We start from the raw sequence: 19,312 nt of genomic DNA, 5'->3' as shown, positions 1-19,312 counted from the left end.
TCTAATGTGACCAGTCCCCAATGTGAAAACAACTCAGTTACTGTGTCTAATGTGACCAGTCCCCAATGTGAAAACAACTCAGTTACTGTGTCCTTAATGTGACCAGTCCCCAATGTGAAAACAACTCAGTCCACTGTGTCCTTAATGTGACCAGTCCCCAATGTGAAAACAACTCAGTTACTGTGTCTAATGTGACCAGTCCCCAATGTGAAAACAACTCAGTTACTGTGTCCTTAATGTGACCAGTCCCCAATGTGGAAACAACTCAGTCCACTGTGTCTAATGTGACCAGTCCCCAATGTGAAAACAACTCAGTCCACTGTGTCCTTAATGTGACCAGTCCCCAATGTGAAAACAACTCAGTTACTGTGTCTAATGTGACCAGTCCCCAATGTGAAAACAACTCAGTTACTGTGTCCTTAATGTGACCAGTCCCCAATGTGGAAACAACTCAGTTACTGTGTCCTTAATGTGACCAGTCCCCAATGTGGAAACAACTCAGTTACTGTGTCCTTAATGTGACCAGTCCCCAATGTGAAAACAACTCAGTTACTGTGTCCTTAATGTGACCAGTCCCCAATGTGGAAACAACTCAGTTACTGTGTCTAATGTGACCAGTCCCCAATGTGGAAACAACTCAGTTACTGTGTCCTTAATGTGACCAGTCCCCAATGTGAAAACAACTCAGTCCACTGTGTCCTTAATGTGACCAGTCCCCAATGTGGAAACAACTCAGTTACTGTGTCTAATGTGACCAGTCCCCAATGTGGAAACAACTCAGTTACTGTGTCTAATGTGACCAGTCCCCAATGTGAAAACAACTCAGTTACTGTGTCTAATGTGACCAGTCCCCAATGTGGAAACAACTCAGTTACTGTGTCCTTAATGTGACCAGTCCCCAATGTGGAAACAACTCAGTTACTGTGTCCTTAATGTGACCAGTCCCCAATGTGGAAACAACTCAGTTACTGTGTCTAATGTGACCAGTCCCCAATGTGGAAACAACTCAGTTACTGTGTCCTTAATGTGACCAGTCCCCAATGTGGAAACAACTCAGTTACTGTGTCTAATGTGACCAGTCCCCAATGTGAAAACAACTCAGTTACTGTGTCCTTAATGTGACCAGTCCCCAATGTGGAAACAACTCAGTTACTGTGTCTAATGTGACCAGTCCCCAATGTGGAAACAACTCAGTTACTGTGTCCTTAATGTGACCAGTCCCCAATGTGAAAACAACTCAGTTACTGTCTAATGTGACCAGTCCCCAATGTGGAAACAACTCAGTTACTGTGTCTAATGTGACCAGTCCCCAATGTGAAAACAACTCAGTTACTGTCTAATGTGACCAGTCCCCAATGTGAAAACAACTCAGTTACTGTGTCCTTAATGTGACCAGTCCCCAATGTGAAAACAACTCAGTTACTGTCTAATGTGACCAGTCCCCAATGTGAAAACAACTCAGTTACTGTGTCCTTAATGTGACCAGTCCCCAATGTGGAAACAACTCAGTTACTGTGTCTAATGTGACCAGTCCCCAATGTGGAAACAACTCAGTTACTGTGTCCTTAATGTGACCAGTCCCCAATGTGAAAACAACTCAGTTACTGTCTAATGTGACCAGTCCCCAATGTGAAAACAACTCAGTCCACTGTGTCCTTAATGTGACCAGTCCCCAATGTGGAAACAACTCAGTCCACTGTGTCCTTAATGTGACCAGTCCCCAATGTGAAAACAACTCAGTCCACTGTGTCCTTAATGTGACCAGTCCCCAATGTGGAAACAACTCAGTCCACTGTGTCCTTAATGTGACCAGTCCCCAATGTGGAAACAACTCAGTCCACTGTGTCTAATGTGACCAGTCCCCAATGTGGAAACAACTCAGTCCACTGTGTCCTTAATGTGACCAGTCCCCAATGTGGAAACAACTCAGTCCACTGTGTCTAATGTGACCAGTCCCCAATGTGGAAACAACTCAGTTACTGTGTCTAATGTGACCAGTCCCCAATGTGGAAACAACTCAGTTACTGTGTCCTTAATGTGACCAGTCCCCAATGTGGAAACAACTCAGTTACTGTGTCCTTAATGTGACCAGTCCCCAATGTGGAAACAACTCAGTTACTGTGTCTAATGTGACCAGTCCCCAATGTGGAAACAACTCAGTTACTGTGTCCTTAATGTGACCAGTCCCCAATGTGGAAACAACTCAGTTACTGTGTCTAATGTGACCAGTCCCCAATGTGAAAACAACTCAGTTACTGTGTCCTTAATGTGACCAGTCCCCAATGTGGAAACAACTCAGTTACTGTGTCTAATGTGACCAGTCCCCAATGTGGAAACAACTCAGTTACTGTGTCCTTAATGTGACCAGTCCCCAATGTGAAAACAACTCAGTTACTGTCTAATGTGACCAGTCCCCAATGTGGAAACAACTCAGTTACTGTGTCTAATGTGACCAGTCCCCAATGTGAAAACAACTCAGTTACTGTCTAATGTGACCAGTCCCCAATGTGAAAACAACTCAGTTACTGTGTCCTTAATGTGACCAGTCCCCAATGTGAAAACAACTCAGTTACTGTCTAATGTGACCAGTCCCCAATGTGAAAACAACTCAGTTACTGTGTCCTTAATGTGACCAGTCCCCAATGTGGAAACAACTCAGTTACTGTGTCTAATGTGACCAGTCCCCAATGTGGAAACAACTCAGTTACTGTGTCCTTAATGTGACCAGTCCCCAATGTGAAAACAACTCAGTTACTGTCTAATGTGACCAGTCCCCAATGTGAAAACAACTCAGTCCACTGTGTCCTTAATGTGACCAGTCCCCAATGTGGAAACAACTCAGTCCACTGTGTCCTTAATGTGACCAGTCCCCAATGTGAAAACAACTCAGTCCACTGTGTCCTTAATGTGACCAGTCCCCAATGTGGAAACAACTCAGTCCACTGTGTCTAATGTGACCAGTCCCCAATGTGGAAACAACTCAGTCCACTGTGTCCTTAATGTGACCAGTCCCCAATGTGGAAACAACTCAGTCCACTGTGTCTAATGTGACCAGTCCCCAATGTGGAAACAACTCAGTCCACTGTGTCTAATGTGACCAGTCCCCAATGTGGAAACAACTCAGTTACTGTGTCCTTAATGTGACCAGTCCCCAATGTGGAAACAACTCAGTTACTGTGTCTAATGTGACCAGTCCCCAATGTGGAAACAACTCAGTTACTGTGTCCTTAATGTGACCAGTCCCCAATGTGAAAACAACTCAGTTACTGTCTAATGTGACCAGTCCCCAATGTGAAAACAACTCAGTCCACTGTGTCCTTAATGTGACCAGTCCCCAATGTGGAAACAACTCAGTCCACTGTGTCTAATGTGACCAGTCCCCAATGTGGAAACAACTCAGTCCACTGTGTCCTTAATGTGACCAGTCCCCAATGTGGAAACAACTCAGTCCACTGTGTCTAATGTGACCAGTCCCCAATGTGGAAACAACTCAGTCCACTGTTAGTTCATAAAGTGACCAGTCCCCAATGTGGAAACAACTCAGTCCACTGTTAGTTCATAAAGTGACCAGTCCCCAATGTGGAAACAACTCAGTCCACTGTCTAATGTGACCAGTCCCCAATGTGGAAACAACTCAGTCCACTGTGTCCTTAATGTGACCAGTCCCCAATGTGGAAACAACTCAGTCCACTGTGTCCTTAATGTGACCAGTCCCCAATGTGGAAACAACTCAGTCCACTGTTAGTTCATAAAGTATATTCAATGAACCAAACACAATAATATAAACTAATTTCTAATTTGTCATCTTTCCTCTGGTCGGTGGTTGCCGACCTCTTCAGTGATGAGCATCGGCACCAGCTGACAAACTGTTGTCCATGAAATAGGGAAATGTATTCTCAGAGGGTCAACACAACCCTAATCTCACTGCAGAGCAGAACACCGCTGCCATCCAACATGGTTTATCACCAGTCATGTTGCACAAACACCCGACAGGCTTTTATATCACATAGAAACTCATACAGAGGTTTGGTCTGTTGTTGCTCGCTCTCTCTCTCTTTCTCCATCGCTCTCTCTCGCTCTCTCTCTCTCTCTCTCTCTCTCTCTCTCTCTCTCTCTCTCTCTCTCTCTCTCTCGCTCTATCTCTCTTTCTCTCTATCTCTCTTTCTTTCTCTCTATCTCTCTTTCTCTCTCTCTCTCTCTCTCTCTGTCTCTCTCGCTCTATCTCTCTTTCTCTCTCTCTCTTTTGCCGTCTCTCTCTCTCTCTCTCTCTCTCTCTGAGGGGATGTTCTGAGGTTTAATGGGAGAGTACTGGTAGGGGATGTTCTGGTTTAATGGGAGAGTATTGGTAGGGGATATTCTGGTTTAATGGGAGAGTAATCGGGGAGAGAGACGCAGAGAGAGAGAGAGAGACCGAGAGAGAGAGAGAGAGAGAGACAGAGAGAGAGAGAGAGAGAGAGCGAGAGAGAGAGAGAGATGTTTTACCATGAAGAAAGAGAGAGAGAGAGAGAGAGAGAGAGAGAGAGAGAGAGAGAGAGAGAGATGGTTTCCCATGAAAAGAGAGAGAGAGGGGGGGGGGGGGGGGGGGTTGTGAATATTGATGCTCAGAAGCCCTTTATTAATTCATGACACCAAATGGTAGAAAGTGTGTAACTGTGATAAAGGAAGCAGGCCTTTGGAAACAGCTGAATTAGACCAGAATGATTATTAAACCAGGTAATATCATAATTACTCTCTGTGTGGGAGGAGGGTTATTTCATTCACGAAACAGGTAGAACAATAACGAGGTGCAGTTTTACAGTATAAGACACATCTATCTATCATCACAACTACTCAGAGAGCCTTAACCCTGGTCACAAGCTGAAAGGCAGGATCACTGTGTATTGGACGAGACAGAATCTCTCCGTTCACCTCAGGCTCAGAGAGGATTATGTCACCAGACCATTTCACACTCCGAAGAACTCTCATTTGGCCCCGGCACAGAGCGCACAGCCACTGTCCCAGGTCCCACGTGGAACCCTACTCCCTATAAAGACCACTACTTTTAACCAGAGCTCTATGGGGGCTATGTAGGTTGCCGTTTGAGACCCCCCCCACCCACCTTTTAAAAGACTCTTGGTTCAGTACACTGTCTATACTGTGAGTGAGTGAGTGAGTGAGTGAGTGAGTGAGTGAGTGAGTGAGTGAGTGACAGAGAGACAGAGAGAGAGTGACAGAGAGAGAGAGAGAGAGAGAGAGAGAGAGAGAGAGAGAGAGAGAGAGAGAGAGAGAGAGAGAGAGAGAGAGAGAGAGAGAGAGAAACCCTGCTCCCTAGAGTAGAGATGTGAGTTCAGGAAGAGGGAGGAGCACAGGTCAATTAGGGAAGATTCATTCACCAAGATGTACTGAATATTAAGGGCGGTTGAATTACCATATACATCAATCTACCATTCAACCTGTCGTCATAGAAACGGAACATACCACAGCATACTTAGCATGGTAGAACAGAGTAACTCAGGAGTTAGTCTCATTACCTGACTGACTCTGTCCCCTGATCCACACTGTTACTCAGGCTCTGGGAGAATATCCCTGTGTCCCAAATGGAACCATATTCCCTATATAGTGCACTACTTTTGACCAGAGCCCAATGGTAATATTTTGGATGTCATTTTGGATTTGGCAAATTCCCCCAAACAAAATGGCCCCCGAACAAAAATATGTGGTGGCCCCCTGATTAAATCTGTGGAGACCCCCTGATTAAAATCTGTGGAGACCCCCTGATTAAAATCTGTGGAGACCCCCTGATTAAAATCTGTGGAGACACCCTGATTAAAATCTGTGGAGACCCCCTGATTAAAATCTGTGGAGACCCCCTGATTAAAATCTGTGGAGACCCCCTGATTAAAATCTGTGGAGACCCCCTGATTAAAATCTGTGGAGACCCCCTGATTAAAATCTGTGGAGACCCCCTGATTAAAATCTGTGGAGACCCCCTGATTAAAATCTGTGGAGACCCCCTGATTAAAATCTGTGGAGAGATACAAAACCGTTCAAGGAACATTCGACCCCCACATGTTTCATGTGGATGTCTGAGCTCACTGGTTTTCATTAGGGCAGATTACAAACGTTCAACTGTGTGTATTGTTGTCAGGCAGGACTGAATGAGAACAGGCAGCACTGAATGAGAACACATCTGACCATACAGCACTGAATGAGAACACATCTGACCTGGGCAGTTCTATCATAATCAGCACTGAATGAGAACACATCTGACCTGGGCAGTTCTATCATAATCAGCACTGAATGAGAACACATCTGACCTGGGCAGTTCTATCATAATCAGCACTGAATGAGAACACATCTGACCTGGGCAGTTCTATCATAATCAGCGACCAAAACGTCAAACTTCCATCAAAAATGGAAGTTTCCACCTGTTGTGTCTCTGTGTTTATAGGTATCTCTGTGTTTAAAGGTCTCTGTTTCCACCTGTTGTGTCTCTGTGTTTATAGTTATCTCTGTGTTTAAAGGTCTCTGTTTCCACCTGTTGTATCTCTGTGTTTAAAGGTCTCTGTTTCCATCTGTTGTGTCTCTGTGTTTATAGGTCTCTGTTTCCACCTGTTGTATCTCTGTGTTTAAAGGTATCTCTGTGTTTATAGGTATCTCTGTGTTTAAAGGTCTCTGTTTCCACCTGTTGTGTCTCTGTGTTTATAGGTATCTCTGTGTTTAAAGGTCTCTGTTTCCATCTGTTGTATCTCTGTTTTTAAAGGTCTCTGTTTCCATCTGTTGTGTCTCTGTGTTTATAGGTCTCTGTTTCCACCTGTTGTATCTCTGTGTTTAAAGGTATCTCTGTGTTTATAGGTATCTCTGTGTTTAAAGGTCTCTGTTTCCATCTGTTGTGTCTCTGTGTTTATAGGTATCTCTGTGTTTAAAGGTCTCTGTTTCCACCTGTTGTATCTCTGTGTTTATAGGTCTCTGTTTCCATCTGTTGTGTCTCTGTGTTTATAGGTATCTCTGTGTTTAAAGGTCTCTGTTTCCACCTGTTGTATCTCTGTGTTTATAGGTCTCTGTTTCCACCTGTTGTATCTCTGTGTTTAAAGGTCTCTGTTTCCACCTGTTGTATCTCTGTGTTTAAAGGTCTCTGTGTTTATAGGTATCTCTGTGTTTAAAGGTCTCTGTTTCCACCTGTTGTGTCTCTGTGTTTATATGTCTCTGTTTCCATCTGTTGTATCTCTGTGTTTATAGGTCTCTGTTTCCACCTGTTGTATCTCTGTGTTTAAAGGTCTCTGTTTCCACCTGTTGTGTCTCTGTGTTTAAAGGTCTCTGTGTTTATAGGTATCTATGTGTTTAAAGGTATCTCTGTGTTTATATGTCTCTGTTTCCACCTGTTGTATCTCTGTGTTTATAGGTCTCTGTTTCCATCTGTTGTATCTATGTGTTTAAAGGTATCTCTGTGTTTAAAGGTCTCTGTTTCCATCTGTTGTGTCTCTGTGTTTATAGGTCTCTGTTTCCACCTGTTGTATCTCTGTGTTTAAAGGTCTCTGTTTCCATCTGTTGTGTCTCTGTGTTTAAAGGTCTCTGTTTCCACCTGTTGTATCTCTGTGTTTAAAGGTCTCTGTTTCCATCTGTTGTGTCTCTGTGTTTAAAGGTATCTCTGTGTTTAAAGGTCTCTGTAGCCATCTGTTGTATCTCTGTGTTTAAAGGTCTCTGTTTCCACCAATATTAGAGCTTGCAATGTTGGGTTACACGAGCTTATGTGCCCTCCCCCACGCACCCCCCTCCAGCCCCCACCCAGCCTGGCATTATTCTGCACGTTTCATAAATTCGAGATGCGAAACAACATGGTGGTGTTTTGTTCTACCTTGGGTAAGGGTTTGTCAAAAACTAAAGCCTTTGAGGATTGGCCACCAGCATACATCATGTACAGTAACAGTCAAAAGTTTTACAACACCTACGCATTCAAGGGTTTTTTCTACATTGTAGAATAGTAGTGAAGACATCAAAACTATGAAATAACACATATGGAATTATGTCGTAACCAGAAAAATTTCTTAAACAAATCAAAATATATCTTATATTCGAGATTCTTCAAAGTAGCCACCCTTTGCCTTGATGGCAGCTTTGAGCACTCTTGGCATTCTCTCAACCAGCTTCACCTGGAATGCTTTTCCAACAGTCTTGAAGGAGTTCCCACATATGCTGAGCACTTGTTGGCTGCTTTTCCTTCACCCTGCAGTCCAACTCATCCCAATCCATCTTGGGTGATTGTAGAGGCCAGGTTATCTGATGCAGCACTCCATCACTCTTCTTATTGGTCAAATAGCCCTGATACAACCTGGAGGTGTGGTGGGTCATTGTCCTGTTGAAAAACAAATGAAAGTCCCACGAGGCACAAACCAGATGGGATGGCATATCGCTGCAGAATGCTGTGGTAGCCATGCTGGTTAAGTGTGCCTTGAATTCTAAATAAACCACTGACAGTGTTACCAGCAAAGCACCCCTACACCATCACACCTCCTCCTCCATGCTTCGCGGTAGGAACCACAGATGCGGAGCTTATCCGTTCACCTACTCTGCATCTCATAAAATGGCAAATTTGGCTCTAAGGACAGATTTCCACCGGTCTAATTTCCATTGCTTGTGTTTCTTGGCCCAAGTAAGTCTCTTCTTATTATTGGTTTCCTGTAGTAGTGGTTTCTTTGCAGACATTCGGCCACGAAGGCCTGATTCACGCAGATGTGTCCAAACTTTTGACTGGCACTGTATGGTGCGCAGTAATCCGTCTTGGGGGTGCGGAATGGAATTATTAATATTTTATTATTCATTACATATGTTCAGGGATGGGGGGGGGGCGGGTTTCAGATGGTTGAGGTGCCGCTCTCAGGGAATTGTGGGGGATTCGCGGTGCACTGGGGCAGGGTGTTGACCCTGGGTGGTTCCTTGGGTCTCTCTAGATGGGAGTCTGTTAGATGACTAATGTAAATGGTATGGGGGTCTCTCTAGATGGGAGTCTGTTAGATGACTAATGTAAATGGTTATGTGGGTCTCTCTAGATGGGAGTCTGTTAGATGACTAATGTAAATGGTTATGTGGGTCTCTCTAGATGGGAGTCTGTTAGATGACTCATGTAAATGGTTCTGTGGGTCTCTCTAGATGGGAGTCTGTTAGATGACTAATGTAAATGGTTATGTGGGTCTCTCTAGATGGGAGTCTGTTAGATGACTAATGTAAATGGTTATGTGGGTCTCTCTAGATGGGAGTCTGTTAGATGACTAATGTAAATGGTTATGTGGGTCTCTCTAGATGGGAGTCTATTAGATGACTAATGTAAATGGTTATGTGGGTCTCTCTAGATGGGAGTCTATTAGATGACTAATGTAAATGTAAGATAAAATACAAAATATATGAGTACATAAAATATATAATAGCTGACAATAACAACATGTATATTTGAGTACATAAAATACAATATATAATACCTAGCAGCATCACACACTACAGCAGTACAGCTAGACTACAGCCTCCTGTAGCAGTATCACACACTACAGCAGTACAGCTAGACTACAGCCTCCTGTAGTAGCATCAGACACTACAGCAGTACAGCTAGACTACATCCTCCTGTAGCAGCATCACACACTACAGCAGTACAGCTAGACTACAGCCTCCTGTAGTAGCATCAGACACTTCAGCTAAACTACAGCCTCCTGTAGCAGCATCAGAAACTACAGCTAGACTACAGCCTCCTGTAGCAGCATCACAAACTACAGCTATACATCTAGACTACAGCCTCCTGTAGCAGCATCAGACACTACAGCTATGCATCTAGACTACAGCCTCCTGTAGCAGCATCAGACACTTCAGCTATACATCCTCCTGTAGCAGCATCAGACACTACAGCTAGACTACAGCCTCCTGTAGCAGCATCAGACACTACAGCTAGACTACAGCCTCCTGTAGCAGCATCAGACACTACAGCTATGCATCTAGACTACAGCCTCCTGTAGCAGCATCAGACACTACAGCTATGCATCTAGACTACAGCCTCCTGTAGCAGCATCAGACACTACAGCTAGACTACAGCCTCCTGTAGCAGCATCAGACACTTCAGCTAGACTACAGCCTCCTGTAGCCACATCAGACACTACAGCTATGCATCTAGACTACAGCCTCCTGTAGCAGTATCAGACACTACAGCTATGCATCTAGACTACAGCCTCCTGTAGCAGCATCAGACACTACAGCTATGCATCTAGACTACAGCCTCCTGTAGCAGCATCAGACACTAAAGCTAGACTACAGCCTCCTGTAGCAGCATCAGACACTTCAGCTAGACTACAGCCTCCTGTAGCCACATCAGACACTTCAGCTAGACTACAGCCTCCTGTAGCCACATCAGACACTACAGCTATGCATCTAGACTACAGCCTCCTGTAGCAGCATCAGACACTACAGCTAGACTACAGCCTCCTGTAGCAGCATCAGACACTACAGCTAGACTATAGCCTCCTGTAGCAGCATCAGACACTTCAGCTAGACTACAGCCTCCTGTAGCAGCATCAGACACTTCAGCTAGACTACAGCCTCCTGTAGCCACATCAGACACTACAGCTATGCATCTAGACTACAGCCTCCTGTAGCAGTATCAGACACTACAGCTATGCATCTAGACTACAGCCTCCTGTAGCAGCATCAGACACTACAGCTATGCATCTAGACTACAGCCTCCTGTAGCAGCATCAGACACTACAGCTAGACTACAGCCTCCTGTAGCAGCATCAGACACTACAGCTAGACTATAGCCTCCTGTAGCAGCATCAGACACTTCAGCTAGACTACAGCCTCCTGTAGCAGCATCAGACACTTCAGCTAGACTACAGCCTCCTGTAGCCACATCAGACACTACAGCTATGCATCTAGATTACAGCCTCCTGTAGCAGTATCAGACACTACAGCTATGCATCTAGACTACAGCCTCCTGTAGCAGCATCAGACACTACAGATATCAATCTCTCTGAGAGTAATGTTGACAAGTAGGAAGAGGACAGATCCACCAGACAGATGAGATGAGGTAAGAGGCGGATTGGAAGGAAGGCTTACGCTGTGTTGCATTGTCCTCCACACTGTCCTCTGGGAGCAGCAGAGAAACAGAGAAGAGAGGGATTTAATAGAGAGGCAGATGAGAGAGAGACACAGAGAGAGACACAGAGAGAGACACAGAGAGAGACACAGAGAGAGACAGATACAAAGCAAGGAAGGCTATGAATACATGCATTAGTCTGGAAACCAATAGCAACCATAGAACGTGATAAATAGTTCTGGCAAGATATTCAATTCCCCTCCTCTCTCTATGGGAGTCTAAGCACCTCTCAACTCATGTTATTACACCTGCCTCAATCATTATGTATTATAACACATTAAAATTATCTTTCCAATCTACATCTTCTCTAAGACAATGTCCTGGTGTTATCATCATGGAGGAGTAATGTACTATCCTGGAGGGGTAATGTACCATCCTGGAGTGATAATGTATCATCTTGGAGGGATAATGTAACATCCTGACGGGTAATGCATCATCCCGGAGGGGATAATGTATCATCCCGGAGGGTTAATGTAACATTCTGGAGGGGTAATGTATCATCCCGGAGGGTTAATGTACTATCCTGGAGGGGTATTGTTCTATCCTGGAGGGGTAATTTATCATCCTGGAGGGGTAATGTATCATCCTGGAGGGGTAATGTAACATCCTGGAGGGGTAATGTATCATCCCGGAGGGTTAATGTACTATCCTGGAGGGGTTAATGTATCAATCTGGAGGGGTAATGTATCATCCTGGAGGGATAATGTAACATCCCGGAGGGGTAATGTATCACCCCGGAGGGATAATGTATCATCCCGGAGGGATAATGTATCACCCCGGAGGGGTACTGTATCATCCCGGAGCAGTAATGTATAATCCCGGAGGGGTAATGTATAATCCCGGAAGGGTAATGTATCATCCCGGAGGGGTGATGTACCATCCCGAAGGGGTAATGTATCATCCCGGAGGGGTAATGTAACATTCGGGAGGGATAATGTAACATCCTGGAAGGGTAATGTATCATCCGGAGGGATAATGTATCATCCTGGAGGGATAATGTATCATCCTGGAGGGAAAATGTATGGATTTTTCAAGGATTGCTTAAAAGAAAATTGGGTGTTGTAAATATGTATTGACATGCATATGTTGTTTCCTTGAGCTCTTTGTTCCCATACAACCCTCCATGGTGTGACCACCTGCTCTTTGTTCCCATAAAACCCTCCATGGTGTGACCACCAGCTCTTTGTTCCCATAAAACCCTCCAGGGTGTGACCACCAGCTCTTTGTTCCCATAAAACCCTCCATGGTGTGACCACCAGGTCTTTGTTCCCATAAAACCCTCCAGGGTGTGACCACCAGCTCTCTGTTCCCATAAAACCCTCCATGGTGTGACCACCAGCTCTCTGTTCCCATAAAACCCTCCAGGGTGTGACCACCAGCTCTTTGTTCCCATAAAACCCTCCATGGTGTGACCACCAGCTCTTTGTTCCCATAAAACCCTCCAGGGTGTGACCACCAGCTCTCTGTTCCCATAAAACCCTCCAGGGTGTGACCACCAGCTCTTTGTTCCCATGAAACCCTCCATGGTGTGACCACCAGGTCTTTGTTCCCATAAAACCCTCCAGGGTGTGACCACCAGCTCTCTGTTCCCATAAAACCCTCCAGGGTTTGAGCACCAAGGTAACAGTAGAGTGAGAGAGTGCTTGAGAGGAGAGAGCACACTTATCCCTGCACACTTCACTCTCCCCTGGGGAGATGACAGGATGGTGGGAGACCGAGGCTGTGTATGAGTCAACACAGAGCCATGGCCTGAACATGGAACTGAGGATTCAACTGAGAGGAGGGGCTGGGGTCCAAATGGAGCCCCATTTCCTTTATTCTGCACTACTTTTGACCAGGGCCATCAAAACTAGTGCACTATATAGGGAATAGGGTGCCATTTTGGACTCAGGGAAGGACTCAGGGGATAACATAAAAGTGATTTAATCTCAACTATCTCTCTGCTGGTTCTCTCAGTAGACAGTATGATCCCACACTTCCAGAGACTTCTATAACGTTGGTCTGATATAGAAGATTCTGGTCTCTTGTCTACATCTGAGACTAGAGTGGTTCTCTCCCTGCCACCCTTCCTTCTCCTTCCCCTAACCACAGATCTAGGATCAGATTATCCTGCACCCAACCCTAACCACAGATCTAGGATCAGATTATCCTACCACCAACCCTAACCACAGATCTAGGATCAGATTATCCTACCCCCAACCCTAACCACAGATCTAGGATCAGATTATCCTACCCCCAACCTTAACCATCAGGTGGGTGAAAGATATCTGATACAGGACTCATGGTAAGGGGAAATGTCTAGAGTAGAGTATCCCTTCACTGCCCTCCTCCCTCTCCCCCTCTCTTACCAGTCTGTCCTTCTCCCTGCCTTCCTCCCTGTCCTCCTCTCTTACCAGTCTGTCGTCCTCTCTTACCAGTCTGTCCTTCTCCCTGTCCTCCTCTCTTACCAGTCTGTCCTCCTCCCTGTCCTCCTCTCTTACCAGTCTGTCCTCCTCCCTGTCCTCCTCTCTTACAAGTCTGTCCTCCTCCCTGTCCTCCTCTCTTACCAGTCTGTCCTCCTCCCTGTCCTCCTCTCTTACCAGTCTGTCCTCTTCCCTGGCCCCCCCTACCAGTCTGTCCTCCTTCCTGTCCTTCCCTCTTACCAGTCTGTCCTCCTCCCTGTCCTCCTCTCTTACCAGTCTGTCCTCCTCCCATCCCACCAGTCTGTCCTCCTCCCTGGCCTCATCTCTTACCAGTCTGTCCTCCTCCCTGTCCTCCTATCTTACCCGTCTGTCCTCCTCCCTGTCCTCCTCTCTTACCAGTCTGTCCTCCTCCCTGTCCTCCTCTCTTACCAGTCTGTCCTCCCCCTTGTCCTCCTATTCCACCTGTCTGTCCTCCTCCCTGTCCTCCTCTCTTACCAGTCTGTCCTCCTCCCTGTCCTCATCTCTTACCAGTCTGTCCTCATCCCTGTCCTCCTCTCTTACCAGTCTGTCCTCCTCCCTGTCCTCCTCTCTTACCAGTCTGTCCTCCTCCCTGTCCTCCTCTCTTACCAGTCTGTCCTCCTCCCTGTCCTCATCTCTTACCAGTCTGTCCAGGCTGGTGCCAGCGGCCGTGGTGGGTCTCTCCTCTGGGCTGTAGGGTCTGAATCGGGCGTTGAAGACATCAGAGATCCCCCTGGCTGATCTGCTGCTGCCCATCCCAGACGGCTTGGGCTGACCACACCCCTGGAACACCTGAAAGACCACATAGAGACACACTCTGTTAACTTACTGTCGAGAAAACAAACCTACTTTACAATCCGCCAGGTAGGACAGGGATACCACAGATGTGCATTAGTTAGATCGAGGAGTCTTGTTATCTAAAAGGGATTACTACAATGTCAACCTCAACTCGTCAAATATCAACCGATTTGACAATAATAGCCCAGCACCATTCAGTAGACCTACAGCCCCATTCAGTAGACCTACAGCCCAGCACCATTCAGTAGACCTACAGCCAAGCGCCATTCAGTAGACCTACAGCCCAGCACCATTCAGTAGACCTAGAGCGCCATTCAGTAGACCTACAGCCCAGCACCATTCAGGAGACCTACAGCCCAGCACCATTCAGTAGACCTACAGCCCAGCACCATTCAGTAGACCTACAGCCAAGCGCCATTCAGTAGACCTACAGCCCCATTCAGTAGACCTACAGACCCATTCAGTAGACCTACAGCGCCATTCAGTAGACCTACAGCGCCATTCAGTAGACCTACAGCCCAGCACCGTTCAGTAGACCTACAGCCCAGCACCGTTCAGTAGACCTACAGCCCAGCACCGTTCAGTAGACCTACATCCAAGCGCCATTCAGTAGACCTACAGCCCAGCACCATTCAGTAGACCTACAGCCCAGCGCCGTTCAGTAGAACTACATCGCCATTCAGTAGACCTACAGCCCAGCACCGTTCAGTAGACCTACAGCCCAGCACCATTCAGTAGACCTACAGCCCAGCACCATTCAGTAGACCTACAGCACAGTACCATTCAGTAGACCTACAGCCCAGCACCGTTCAGTAGACCTACAGCCCAGCACAATTCGGTAGACCTACAGCCCAGCACCATTCGGTAGACCTACAGCCCAGCCCCGTTCAGTAGACCTACAGCCCAGCACCGTTCAGTAGACCTACAACGCCATTCAGGAGACCTACAGAACCGTTCAGTAGACCTACAGCCCAGCACCGTTCAGTAGACCTACAGCCCAGCACCATTCGGTAGACCTACAGCCCAGCACCATTCAGTAGACCTACAGCCCAGCCCTGTTCAGTAGACCTACAGCCCAGCACCATTCAGTAGACCTACACCCCAGCACCGTTCAGTAGACCTACAGCCCAGCACCATTCAGGAGACCTACAGCCCAGCACCATTCAGTAGACCTACAGCCCAGCACCATTCAGTAGACCTACATCCCAGCACCATTCAGTAGACCTACAGCCCAGCACCGTTCAGTAGACCTACAGCCCAGCACCGTTCAGTAGACCTACAGCACAGCACCGTTCAGTAGACCTACAGCCCAGCACCGTTCAGTAGACCTACAGCCCAGCACCATTCGGTAGACCTACAGCCCAGCCCCGTTCAGTAGACCTACAGCCCAGCACCGTTCAGTAGACCTACAACGCCATTTAGTAGACCTACAGAACCATTCAGTAGACCTACAGCCCAGCACCGTTCAGTAGACCTACAGCCCAGCACAATTCGGTAGACCTACAGCCCAGCACCATTCAGTAGACCTACAGAACCATTCAGTAGACCTACAGCACCATTCAGTAGACCTACAGCACCATTCAGTAGACCTACATCCCAGCGCCATTCAGTAGACCTACAGTCCATTACCATTCAGTAGACCTACAGCCCAGCACTGTTCAGTAGACCTACAGCACCATTCAGTAGACCTACAGCACCATTTAGTAGACCTACAGCACCATTCAGTAGACCTACATCCCAGCGCCATTCAGTAGACCTACAGCCCATTACCATTCAGTAGACCTACAGCCCAGCACTGTTCAGTAGACCTACAGCACCATTCAGTAGAATTACAGCCCAGCAACATTCAGTAGACCTACAGCCCATTACCATTCAGTAGACCTACAGCCCAGCACCATTCAGTAGACCTACAGCCCAGCACCATTCAGTAGACCTACAACCCAGCACCATTCAGTAGACCTACAGCCCAGCCAGCACCATTCAGTAGACCTACAGCCCAGCACCATTCAGTAGACCTACAGCCCAGCACCATTCAGTAGACCTACAGCCCAGCAGGGGGGGAGAGGGGAGGAAGGAATGGGGGAGGGAGAGGGGAGGAAGAAGCAGGGGAGGAGAGGGGAGGAGAGGGGAGGAGAGGGGAACGGGGAAGCAGAGGGGAGGAAGGAGCAGGTAGGAAGAAGCAGGGGAGGAGAGGGGAGGAGAGGGGAACGGGGGAGCAGAGGGGAGGAAGGAGCAGGGAGGGAGAGGGGAGGAAGATGCAGGGGAGGAGAGGGGAGGAGGGGGGAGGAAGGGACGGGCAGAGACATCTATCTCCTCAGAAACATGGGTCTGTTCTTGGAACGGGGGAGGGAGAGGGTAGGAAGGAGCAGGGAGGGAGAGGGGAGGAGGGGGGAGGAAGGGACGGGCAGAAACATCTATCTCCTCAGAAACATGGGTTTGTGCTTGGAACAGCTTGACTCTCAGTCATGTCGTGATTCATACTACACTGTAATTTGTGGTTTGGCCTCATTCAGCAGCAAGGGGGTTTGAAAACCATTTCCCAATACAGGATTACATTTGAGAGAAATGTTACGAAACCATTAGGACTTTCTGAAACTCCATCATATTGACCGTGGACTTAACTCACCCTGTCTGACTTAAATGGTATCCATTCTAGACACAAGGCCAACAGACACCAGGGTGTCAGCTGTTCTGAAGAGTGAACTTATTGAACAGAACCTTACTGAATGTAAAGAGGTTCTGTTATGGAGTTCTAATTTCCAAGGCAGATAATATTGAGTTTTCCGGTCATGTCCTGAAAGTTGAAATATTTGTCCAGAATGGGCCTGATCAACAAAAAACAAGCTTCTCTTTAAAAAACCAAACATAACTAGTACTTACCAACAGAGAGTTTGTCAACAGAGAGAACATTTAAAAGTTATAATTACTCAGATGAATTGAGCAACTTGCACCGTCAGGATAGCAGCAGTCTATATGGTAAATAATATGAAGCACTAATTAAACATTAACAGGTCGGAAACAGAGCCCTGTGGAACACCTGAGCTGTGTTTCAACACTCAGGTCAGAAACAGAGCCCTGTGGAACACCTGAGCTGTGTTTCAACACTCAGGTCAGAAACAGCCCTGTGGAACACCTGAGCTGTGTTTCAACACTCAGGTCAGAAGCAGAGCCCTGTGGAACACCTGAGCTGTGTTTCAACACTCAGGTCAGAAACAGAGCCCTGTGGAACACCTGAGCTGTGTTTCATCACTCAGGTCGGAAACAGAGCCCTGTGGAACACCTGAGCTGTGTTTCAACACTCAGGTCAGAAACAAAGCCCTGTGGATCACCTGAGCTGTGTTTCAACACTCAGGTCGGAAACAGAGCCCTGTGGAACACCTGAGCTGTGTTTCAACACTCAGGTCGGAAACAGAGCCCTGTGGAACACCTGAGCTGTGTTTCAACACTCAGGTCAGAAACAGAGCCCTGTGGAACACCTGAGCTGTGTTTCAACACTCAGGTCGGAAACAGAGCCCTGTGGAACACCTGAGCTGTGTTTCAACACTCAGGTCGGAAACAGAGCCCTGTGGAACACCTGAGCTGTGTTTCAACACTCAGGTCAGAAACAGAGCCCTGTGGAACACCTGAGCTGTGTTTCAACACTCAGGTCGGAAACAGAGCCCTGTGGAACACCTGAGCTGTGTTTCATCACTCAGGTCAGAAACAGCCCTGTGGAACACCTGAGCTGTGTTTCAACACTCAGGTCAGAAACAGAGGCCTGTGGAACACCTGAGCTGTGTTTCAACACTCAGGTCAGAAACAGAGCCCTGTGGAACACCTGAGCTGTGTTTCATCACTCAGGTCAGAAACAGCCCTGTGGAACACCTGAGCTGTGTTTCAACACTCAGGTCGGAAACAGAGCCCTGTGAAACACCTGAGCTGTGTTTCATCACTCAGGTCAGAAACAGAGCCCTGTGGAACACCTGAGCTGTGTTTCAACACTCAGGTCAGAAACAGAGCCCTGTGGAACAACAGGTGTAGTAGACCTCACAGTGAAATGCTGAATACAACAGGTGTAGTAGACCTTACAGGGAAATGCTGAATACAACAGGTGTAGTAGACCTTACAGTGAAATGCTGAATACAACAGGTGTAGTAGACCTCACAGTGATATGCTGAATACAACAGGTGTAGTAGACCTCACAGTGAAATGCTGAATACAGAGGGGAGGAAGGAGCAGGGGAGGAGAGGGGAGGAAGGAACAGGGGGAGGAAGGAATGGGGGTTAGTATGCCAAAAGATCCCGGCTGTCGTACAACATTCACCAAAATACAAAGCAGTGGACACTATTTCCCTGCTTTTAGGGCCCATAATGCAATTTTTCAGAAAATTATTACACTTAATTATTCACATCATTCTTAGCTAAGTGATGTAGTCATTGTGTGCTTCAATGGACGTTGTTAATTCTGGCTATCTATTCCGATATCAGAGCACTCTCACATAGAATACCTGATGATAAACGAACGCTCAACACCCGTTGAACGCGGCCGGTGTCAGCAAACGTCGGCAACAAAAAAGCGTACTTAAATTGTTTTCCAGCAGCACAGTTACAGTCAGCAACGCTCTGGATAACATGAAAACAGCCTAACCAGCTCTGCCAGGGCGAGTAGAATGGGCAGAGTGAGGTGTTCTTTCATTTGTGTCTGGAAGTAGCTAGCCAACGTTAGCCAGTTAGCTTCAGTGCTTGATTGTCGTTGAGCGCTTGGATCAACTCTACTCCTCGGCCATAGCGTCCAGAATGGCTCTGAGAGCGAAACGCTCTGAATTTACAGAAAGACAATCTGACAATGCTGTTGTCTTTACCTTAGCTGAAACTGTCATGCTGTTGTCATTACCTTAGCTGAAACTGTCATGCTGTTGTCTTTACCTTAGCTGAAACTGTCATGATGTTGTCTTTACCTTAGCTGAAACTGTCATGCTGTTGTCTTTACCATAGCTGAAACTGTC

General features: G+C 46.8%; 1 protein-coding gene across 1 annotated transcript in view; it reads right to left on the bottom strand.

Moving 5' to 3' along the window:
• The window catches only part of LOC116371760 (glypican-6-like), a gene marked incomplete at its 5' end in the record, with an annotated part of 136,685 nt that overhangs the window by 39,729 nt on the left and 77,644 nt on the right, over positions 1-19,312 (bottom strand). Inside the window, one exon of the mRNA XM_031820745.1 lies at positions 14,173-14,322. Within this exon, the coding sequence (XP_031676605.1) occupies positions 14,173-14,322 (150 nt within the window). The remainder of the gene's footprint in view (positions 1-14,172; positions 14,323-19,312) is intronic.

This window comes from Oncorhynchus kisutch, unplaced genomic scaffold, assembly GCF_002021735.2.
Source record: "Oncorhynchus kisutch isolate 150728-3 unplaced genomic scaffold, Okis_V2 scaffold3639, whole genome shotgun sequence".
NCBI lineage: Eukaryota > Metazoa > Chordata > Actinopteri > Salmoniformes > Salmonidae > Oncorhynchus > Oncorhynchus kisutch.
The sequence above is the reverse complement of the archived record's forward strand: the minus strand, read 5'-3'. Positions and strand labels throughout refer to the sequence as shown.